The sequence below is a fragment of the Engraulis encrasicolus genome, chromosome 11, assembly GCF_034702125.1.
Source record: "Engraulis encrasicolus isolate BLACKSEA-1 chromosome 11, IST_EnEncr_1.0, whole genome shotgun sequence".
NCBI lineage: Eukaryota > Metazoa > Chordata > Actinopteri > Clupeiformes > Engraulidae > Engraulis > Engraulis encrasicolus.
Window position 1 is genome coordinate 25572267 of NC_085867.1, and position 10606 is coordinate 25582872.

Sequence of the window (10606 nt, forward strand, 5' to 3'; positions counted from 1 at the left end):
TTATTCTCTTTATTTGCTCTTTATTTTTTCATGTCACAAAACAACCTTTCTTTAAAATGGATCTTTTTATTCTTATTTTTACAGTTACATTAACTTATAGCGTGTACTGTATTGTGACAACATGAAATGTAATTAAATGATATTCAATTGTATAAAGTTGATAAAATTACTATCACGATATAAACGATATAGGACAAAGGTCACGATATACAGTTTTGTATCACGATAACGATATATATCGTCATATTGCCCAGCCCTAATTATTATTATTAATATGCTTAAAATGCTTAAATATAGAATATTCTATTTGCTGAAGCATGCTTCACTGCAGACTCACACAGACAGACTGCATGCTTCAATGATTCAGCTTTGAAGACAAACTGTACAACATACCTGAAGTTGCATTTTTCGCACCGCGGGAGGCTGAAGTGTTTGTGGCATTCTTTGCATCCTTTCCCTCTCCTTTAGTGCCACCACTCTTTTTCGGGGATGCTGCAGCCTTCGTCTCCTTCAGTGCACTTGACTTCGAAAGGCCACTCTTTCTTGCTGGCGATGCAGACTTCTTGCCTGTGCCTGTCTTTTTCTTTTTGGGCTTTTCTCCCTCCGCCTCTTTCGTTTCATCCTTGACCTGGTTGCTCGCCTCTGTTGCCAAGGCGTCTGGGTCCACCATGCAGACGTCAGGATGGGGCGGGGACGGAGCGGCATCACGGGCAGTTGCCGGGGGAGGGTCGGCATGACGATACAGGAGGGTCTTATCAGTGGGCAGTGTCTCAGAGTCATCCTCTGAGTCTATGTTGGCATCAGCCGTAATGGATGGACATTCCTCCGTGCCGGGGGGAACATCAGAGTCTGTTTGAGAGGGAGCGGATTCACTCACCGATGTGGGAGGGGTTTCCTCACACTGTTTGCCATGGTGTTTCCCTCCAGGGGGAGGAGGACCACCTCCGGACTTGGTCAGAGGCTTCTCCTCCTCCTGCGCTGCGTTCTCCTCATTCATGAAGTACTCGAGTGGATTTGGATTGATGAAAGACGGTGACAGCTCTGTCTTTGGGTGCTTGTATTCACAGGATTTCACCAGGCACAGATCGACATCGGTCCTGGATGGGCCACACGTGGTTTTCTTGGAGCTGTCTGGATCTCTGGAATCAAAGCTTGAGGCGCCACAACATGGAGACGTTGGTGACTTGTCAAATGAAGGTGCTTTGGGACTGACTGGAGATGTGGACTCACATTTAAAGGGATTAGTCTCCTTGGCGAGATTGGTGTTGCCCAAAATCACTGAAGTATCTGGGGAAACAGGAGAGTGTGTGAGGGAGGATGCTTTGGGTGTAGGAGGGTCTGACAAAGGTGGTGCACTTGGAGAAATGTGGCTAGGTCCCCCAAACTGACAAGGAGTCGTGACGGAGGGAGTGGACTGGGAGGCCTCGGATGGGGACGCTGAGCCAGCGCGAGTGAAGTCTTTGTCTTCTTTAAAAAGCCAAGGCTTCTCTGCTGAGGGGCTACAGTCGACCTCTGTGGGTCCATTTTCAGTGGCCCCAAGAGTGCCTGGTGTGGAGGGGTGCTGTGGGGACTGCTTGCTGAAGTCAGAGGCCATAGAGTGATCTGGTGAGGCCTGGGACAGCTGTGCAGTGGACTGCTCAGGAGACTTGGGCTCCTGCAGTGACATTTTGCCCTTGGCCATTTTGGGTGAGGTGTCTGGGGAGATGGACATTGGCCTTGGGATGTCGTCCTTAGAGGGAGAGACCTCAGTTTCTTGGAAAGCAGTTGCTTGGCCTACAGAGACGGAGAGGGAGTCATCCACTTCTGTTGAGTGGGGGGAGCCTACCTCGGCATGCAGAGATGGTGAGACATCGTCGGTTGTAGGCTCTGGAAGAGAGCTGGTCGCCAAGGAAGTTGAAACAGATGCAACGTGGGAGAATGTATCCTCTGCGACAGCGTCGTCAAATGCAGTTGCTGACTTGTCAGAGGAAATTGACATTTTGCTCTCTTCTTTAAATGGCAACCCCTTCCCTCCTTTTCCTCCTTTGGTTGGAGATTCTGCTTCAGAGGTTGTTGGACTACCCATAGGAGAGGCCGATTTCTCCATTGGTGATTTGTCTACTGGAGACCTTGCCTTAAGAACTGGTCCATCCACAGGGCTATGTGTCTTGGAGTCCTCTTTGTCACTTGTGACTTCCACAATCAATGGTCCATCCTTTTTGGCTCCTGCATCAGAAATAATGGTTCCCCCTTTCTCCTCTGAGGGAGACTGGTAGTATGGAGTGTGTCCAGCAGACTGTGGTGAAGAGGTCCCTTCCAGGGTCTTTTCATCTGGACTCAGTACACTCTCACCAAACTCTACTACCCCAGCAAGGGTAGTACCTAATTCAATAGGAGAAGCAATTCCTGAGGTGATGAAGGTCATGTTTACATTCTTGTCACCAGATGGCGATCTCACTATCGGCCCGAGTGCAGAGTCAAAATTCAGCCTCGAAGTATGGAGGCTAAATTTGCTCCTGTCTACAGGTGACTTGAACCCATCCTGTTCCTCCTCAAAAAACTGGGCAACTTTGTCTTCTTCCACGGAGGACGTGGGAGAGATTGTCGAGGCTGAGGCAGGATAGTCTTCACCTTCTGTGGGTTCACTCTTGTCTGATTCATGCCCATCGAAAAGTTTTGGAAGCTTCTTCCTCTCAAACTCACTGGCCAACTTTGCCCCGCCAAACTTAGCCATGTCCTGTGAAGGAGATTCAGATTCATCGTTTGTTGTCTCCTCACTCATGATGTCTCTCGGAGTTGACATTTCATCCATGGGTGTTGGCACACTGGAGATGTCCATGGTGGACATGGTATGTCCTGAAGTTGTGTATTCTCGGTTTTCATCATCTGAAGCGGGCTCACTGCCAGAGCCTTCTGGAAGGTATTCATCGTGAATTGAGGCAGCGGGAGAAATGGGGGAGCACACCCTTGGTGAAGTAGAGGTGAACAGATTTTCCCGCTGCTTTGGTGGTTCCATCTTGATTTTCAACCCAGACCTGCTTTGTTGTGAAGGGTAGTCTCGGTTCTCATCATCTGAGGTACGTGCACTGCCAGGGCCTTCTCCAAAGTCATCATGAATTGAAGCAGCAGGAGAAACAGGGGAGCACACCTTTGGACTGTCCGGTTTCTTCGCGACCTCCTCCTTTGTTGTCACCCCTGACTTAATCTCTTTAATTCTTTGATCCTCCTCTTCTGATTCCTCAACGTCTGCAGCGTCAGATGATTCCTCAAGACCTGTTCCTTCATCTTCAAGCTTCTCACTCGTGGTGCTGCTGACTTTCCCCTTTGGTTCCGCCTCATCTGGAGTCTCTCCACTCTCCCCTTCCGGTTCTGTGGTCGTTATGCCCTCGTCCACAGACTCACCAGTATCTGGGGACTCCTTGGCGAGCAAAATTTCTTCACGTTGCACTAACACAGCTGAGTCAGTGTCCTCGACATGAGTCTGTGGCAGAGCCTCTTCGTCTTCAATGATTTCCTCTGCTTTGAGCACCTCAAAGTCTTTAGTCAGGTCCTCTGGAGATGACATAAGAGACCTTTCCTCTTCCAGGGCATCAGCTGCCTTCAGACCAGCTGCAACACCTACAGCAGCAGCAGCTGCTGCTGCGGCAGCTCCCGTTTTGGCCTCGCTTGTTGTCTTCTCCTTCTTGGTGGCCTTGACCTTGCCTTTCTCCTTGGACTTCAGAGGGCTTCCGTCCTTCTTTGAAGCATCATCTTTTTTCAGTGGCTTTGGTTTTGGTGCAGCTTTCTTTGCGTCAGCTGAAGAGGCGGCAGTCTTTTTCAGACTGGTAGGCTTTGAAACATCTTTTTTGTGATCTTTATCCTCTTTCTTTACTTCTTTCTTGTCCTCCTTTTTGCTGGCCTTCATTGGAGAGTCTTTCCTCAAATCTTTCTTTACGTCTTTTTTGACCTCCTTCTTAACTTCATCTTTTTTCACCTCCTTCTTTTTCACCTCTTTCTTTGGTGTGGCTTTCTCCTCTTTTTTCTTTTCTTCCTTCTTATCAGCAGCATCTTTCACATCTTTTTCATCAGTTTTCTTCTCAACTGATTTTTTGGGCTCTTTCTTGACAACCTTTTCCTTGACAGCAGATTTTGGTTTAATGTCTGCTTTCTTTTTCTCTGGAGTCTGTTCAGCTCTTGCTGCCTCTTGAGGTTTTGGCTTCTCTTTTTTCATTGGTGTTTTTTCTTTTTGTTGCACATGTTCATCACGTGACTCTACAGCTGTCTTTGTCCTCTCTACTGGTGTCTCATCTTTAGACTGCTTCTTCAGCACTTTGCTTGTGGCTGGCTTTGAGATTGACTTGAGACTCTCTTTGCTATCAGTTTTATGCTTCAACTTTGCTTGCTGAAGAGCTGGTGCCATACTTGCTGAAAGCTCTTTTCGTGTCACAATAGGTTGCTTCAAGAAGTCCAAATGTTTCAACTTCTCCAGTCCTTCTAGAATTTGATTTTGCCTGGCATTGCCCGGAAACAGCACACGCACAATCTTCTCTGTCGGGTTAGCTGGATGCCACACAATCAGTGAGGAGATGGAGGATAAGTAAGAGACAGGAAGCTCTGACTCTTTTTCACTGGGTAGCAGTATTGAGGCCACGTCTTTCTCGCTGCCTGTCCATTGTTTCATAAAGTGTTGCATCTCCTTGCTGTTCTTCGCTGGATTAAGGACATACATCTCCAACTTTCCAACCCCCATTTTCTGAAAGAGTATGATGGGTTCAATCGTGTTTCCTGTACCTCGCTGTAGAGGTTCTGGGGTCAGTGACAACTTTTTCAGATAATGAAGAGTAGTTGTGGCTTCATCAATATTCCTCCGCACCCGAAGGTTTGGCTCTGGTTTTTCCAGGCTCTCTGGCATGTTGAGAAACACGATCCCTATGTCTGGCGAAATCATGTTTTTCTGCCAATCGCCGTTGCCTGAGGACCCCTGAGATTGCTCCTCCTCTATCTCTGAGATTTTCCTCTGAAGCATGCTGTTGATGCCAGGCAGGTTGTCATCTCCGACGTGAGTCAGGAGGATTGAGTCCACACGGTCAAGATGGCGCACCAGTTTCCAGAAGCAGGATCTCCTTTCCGAGCCTCCATTCACCAGCATGTTGAAGCCATTCACGGCAAAGAGTGCCGCGTCGCCATGGCCTCCGGGGAAGATGTAGCAGCAAGGCTTGGACAGTTTCAGGAAGCCACCCGAAGTTGGGGGCTCGAGGATGTCGAATGGCGTTGGGATCTCCACTGATTCTGACAGGTATTCGGTAAACTCGGACAGGCCCTCCATTTCGGGCAGGATGAGAGGGGTGTTCAGCTTCATGTTGATGAAGTCCTGGAGATTGTGTTTGTCCAGGTTGGAGTTTTTCCATTCGCCCTCCTCAGGGCAGAACAGTGTGAGGTTTGCCTTGTTAGCTGGGTGGATGCTAGTGAGAAGTTCGCCAATCTGTAGTGGAAAAGAAATAGTATAGTACAGAATTAGTCTGAGTTGGTGATAGTAGTAGGTCATATAGACTATGTACTATAGCTTTGTTGGAAACAGTCAGAGAGACTTATAAACACTCATTCATGACCATGAATAAGATGGATACTATATGAAAGACTACAAAGATGAATACAGTATTCTGATATCCATCTTATTAATCCTGCCCATTTCAATGTCTTTTGCGCATTTCAAGTCTGCTAGTTCTGGCTAGGTTGCCAATATCTCTCTGACTGATTTAACACTAGCGTCTGATACCATACTAGTAATGGCTTGTAACCATAGATGATAAGGTGGATGGCTTTGTTGGGAGTGCCAGAAACTCAAAAATGCTGAATCATAACCATAACAATAATGGTGAATGCTACATGGGAGTCCGCAAAGATGAAGTATTCTCTGATATACGAAAGAGATATATTCAGGAACTTACTTCCTGGTCGGTGAAGATGTCGATGAAACTGAAGAAGGAGAATGATCCGGACTGCAGGATGAGTTCCCCGGTCCGCTCCACACACTGGCCAGCCAGCACCAGCAGCTTGTGGCGCGCCGTGTCCGACACCATCAGGTGCACCTAAACGTGGAAATGAAAACGAGTAAGTAATGTAATGTTTTAACCCATTGATGCCTGATGTTGCGTTGCACGACATTGGCCCTGGCGCCTGGAGCTGCATTACGCAATATTCACATTCATGAGATTTGAGACCACTTCATTAAAAATCTCTGTTTGTTTGAGATGAATGAACACATTCTAATGAAAGATGAGGGTCTTAGCGTTTAAATGCAACTTTGTGCATATATTTATGTGCTTCAGAAGCTGAGATATTTTGTTTTTAATAGGCTGAGGGCAGCTTTTCATGAAAAGGATTCAGCCAGTGCCTTAGGCGTCAATGGGTTATGGCATGGTAAAATATAAATTTGCTGGTAACAGAATGTCAATGACCAAGTTGTAAAGTATTACTAAAGGCATAGTAGCGTAGTACTATGGTAGTTAAGTCTTCTCAACCACTGTTACAATATTCCACTGGTAGAAGAATGCACCTCATGAGGCTACATTCATACGCAGCACATTTTTAAAAAGTGAAAATGGATCAAAGTGCCATGCTGTAGTGTCACGCTAAAGTCACTGTCATTGCTCATTGTGATGCCTCGACGCACCACAGTACACAATGCACACAACACATGTGAACAGAGAGCAGGCAACTATGACAACAACTGCCAAGGGGAAAAGACAAAATGTATCCAGTACAGTAGGCTACTACAGGCATGCAGAGCACTATGGCAAATGGTTTTATGGATTGTAATTGTTGTTTGATTATTCATTCACATCCATTTAACATTCACAGTATCTCTTGTCTGATGGAGTGAGCAGTGGTTAGTAATTAATGTTGAATTTTGTCACTGAACAGACTAATTGAGCTTAAATGATTTGAAGATGGGCTTTCTGCAATAATTGTACTGTTAATGTGCATCTGAGCAAGAATACGGAGGAACAGAATTAAGCATGTTCTGAAATTCTGTAATCGTATCCCAATAATTCAATTACGTGGAACAGATGGGAACAACAACGGAAAACGGGAAGGGCACTTGACACACATTATTATTTTGTGAAAATATCAGCTGTCAGCATCTGTTTCCACTTAAGGCAATTTAATCATTCCACCTGTAGATGCATCACAAGCAAACAAGGTTACAAAACATGTCATGTAGAAAGACGTGTTTACGTGAACTGTGTGAAATGTTTAGTACTGTGTGAAATTATTAGTATTCTATTTTACATAAAATGCATAAATGCATAGCATGCAGGGGGGTGCGCGTGCTCACGCATATACACAGACACACATACACACACACACACACACACACACACACACACACACACACACACACACACACACACACACACACACACACACTCACTCACACAGTCACATACACACACACACTTCCCACCTCAGTGTTGAGGGCTTCATCTGAGGGGTTGATGAGGACCACAGTCTCCAGCACGTTGCTCTTGTGGTGCAGAATCTTTTGGCCTGCAACAAAGTAACAAGAGGCGCGATCGTTAGCCAATCAATGAGCTCGTCTAACAACCTGCACAAAACAGAGCACACACACACACACACACACACACACACACACACACACACACACACACACACACACACACACACACACACACACACACACACACACACACACACACACACACACACACACACGAGAGAGAGACATCCTGCCCTGATACCATGTGCTTCATCGTGACACAGCGAGAAAAAAACAGAGGAACGCCAAGAGATTAGCACCTAGAGCATGACTTTATATATTTACCATTCCTGTGTGTGTGTGTGTGTATGTGCGTGTGTGTGTGTGTGTGTGTGTGTGTGTGTGTGTGTGTGTGTGTGTGTGTGTGTGTGTGTGTGTGTGTGTGAGAGAGAGTTTCTTAGAAAATAAGCTTAGTAAGAAATAGTGACAGCACATGGCTCTTCTGACGATTGACATGTAATTAGGACATTCTGAAAAGAACCGTCAAAGGTGCTTATGTCTGCTCCTCAGCTTAAAAACTATATGAGAGTCTCTCTGTATGCACTATCCATGTCTGTTTGCACTTCTGCCTTTGTGTGTGTGTGTGTGTGTGTGTGTGTGTGTGTGTGTGTGTGTGTGTGTGTGTGTGTGTGTGTGTGTGTGTGCGTGTGTGTTTGGGTAATAATGGTGCCTGGCTGACCAGCAGAGTTTGGCAGAGCTGACGGCGGTTGCCCTCTAATGTCTAATTAATTATAAAACAGAGTCAATAGGGGCAGCACCCACACCAACCCCATAGCACATAGGGGCATCACCCACACCAATCTCAATTACTAACACATAGGGGCATCACCCACACCAAACTCCATTACTAACACATAGGGGCATCACCCACACCAAACTCCATTACTAACACATAGGGGCATCACCCACACCAAACTCCATTACTAACACATAGGGGCATCACCCACACCAAACTCCATTACTAACACATAGGGGCATCACCCACACCAAACTCCATTACTAACACATAGGGGCATCACCCACACCAACCCCATAACACATAGTCACCCACACCAATCTCAATTACTAACACATAGGGGCATCACCCACACCAAACTCCATTACTAACACATAGGGGCAGCACCCACACCAAACTCCATTACTAACACATAGGGGCAGCACCCACACCAACCCCATAACACATAGTCACCCACACCAATCTCAATTACTAACACATAGGGGCATCACCCACACCAAACTCCATTACTAACAAATAGGGGCATCCAGGGCCGCTGACAGGTTTGGCTGGGCCCGGGACAAAAAAATATCAACGGCCCCCCCTCAGCCCCCCACCAAAAAAAAAAACAAACAACAACAACAACCACCAAACCACCATTTTTTTCAAGAGAGACCAGGTGGCCAGACTACACTTTCGGCCTGAAAGCGCACCACTCTCACGTGATATGCTATATATTATTAGGCCTACCCATTATAAAAGAAATGACATTGGTAGCCTCACAAATCAATGACGCATACAATAATTCCATAGTAAATGATCTATCCACCCAATTATCCATGCATTTTTGCCAACATTTATTTGGAAATGAAACAAAATAAATAGGATTCACATCATTAATAACAGAAGTGTAGTGTAATTTACTTTAGCAACTTGAGGGCTTGCACATCAAAACGTGCCTGACTGAATCAGCTCTAGTTTGCTAAACTGACTTCAAGTGACGTGTGATAACAGTGAACAAGTGAGCAGCACACCAAAGACGTCAGCCTTCCCACACCAGGAATAGCCAAACACAGGAACAAGTCAAGTTGCAGAAATGTAATCCCTATATGCAAACGGATGTACACTGTTTCTCCCCACAAAGTTAACAGGTTGATAAAGTGTTAGCATTTGCGCTAAGCGGGATTTATACGGGCTAAGCGAAATAGCGTTAATAGCGCAGTTCTCCCTTGCCCTCTCCTTGCGCGCGACGCAACTTCGGCCTCATCATGTTATGATTGGGGCTAATGTGCATATTCCTAGCTAAGGTCACAGATGATCAGATTTGAAACACAATTTGACTAAGCTGTGGTTATAAAATAATGCGACTGTGTGACTGATGTTTTAAACATGAATGCTGCTGTGCAGTGCGTGTCTGTTTATGAAGGGAAACTTTTGCTTTGTTTCTGTCCTCTGCTATTGTTAGTACCTGCATCATCTGAAGAACTTTTTACTGAAATCCTGGGAATTCTGGTGTCTTCATCTATTTTTCTCCTATCGTTCATTTTCTGCCCTCCTGGTTTGAACGACTGCAACACCTTGGCAAATTGGCACGAGCCGCTAGCCTGGTAAACCAGCGCCACCTGCTGGACGCTGAAAATTTTTCAGCTGCGGGTGGGTCTGGTATCGAACAACTATTCATTTTGAATCTTGCCCTAAATCTGGCAAGATGGTAACTAAACCAATCACAACGCAGAGATGTGTTTTGAATCAACGCGGGCGGGGCAGAGGGTTCTGGGGCGGGGTTTTGAGGGAGTGACGACATAGCAGTGAGACGCTGGGCAGTGGAGAAAGCACAAGAAACATGGCGGCGGCAATGGAACAGCGCTCGTTTGATTCTGCATTGGCATCAGACTTGGGGTTTTCGTTAAAACGTGAGCAAGAGGAGGCTCTACGTTCATTCATTTTTAAGAAGGACGTTTTCGCCGTGTTACCGACAGGCTATGGCAAAAGTCTTATCTACCAGTTAACTCCACTGGTAGCCGAAATGATGGGGCTCTTTGAAAACCCGATGGTGGTACCGGTAGTCGTCTCGCCCTTGTTAGCCCTAATGGTAGACCAGGCGAAGGAGGCGAGCAATTTTGGACTCACTGCCATGCAACTGGGCGTCGATAACCCAGCAAACATAAAAAATATGTCGTCAGTGCCAGTTGGTCTTCGGAGCAGTCAGGAGGCATGGCTTTTGCTGAACGCGACGTGTTGTCTTCCAAGACAAGGTCCTCGGAGTGGACGAGGTTCACCTCATATAATGGTAAGTGGCATGCTCTTAACAACGTCAGGGTGTGTGTAAAGTATATTCCTAAAAGATGACGCCCACTAAACATAGAACGTCA

The 10606-nt window shown here is 46.2% G+C and overlaps 1 protein-coding gene across 1 annotated transcript in view; it reads right to left on the reverse strand.

Annotated features, from left to right (window-relative positions):
• map1b (microtubule-associated protein 1B) overlaps nucleotides 1–10606 on the reverse strand; it is a 76904-nt gene that overhangs the window by 2656 nt on the left and 63642 nt on the right. The window contains exons 3-5 of the mRNA XM_063210277.1: nucleotides 7427–7509; nucleotides 5907–6047; nucleotides 394–5440 (exon numbers count right to left, since the gene is read on the reverse strand). Coding sequence (XP_063066347.1) covers nucleotides 394–5440; nucleotides 5907–6047; nucleotides 7427–7509 — 5271 coding nt within the window. The remainder of the gene's footprint in view (nucleotides 1–393; nucleotides 5441–5906; nucleotides 6048–7426; nucleotides 7510–10606) is intronic.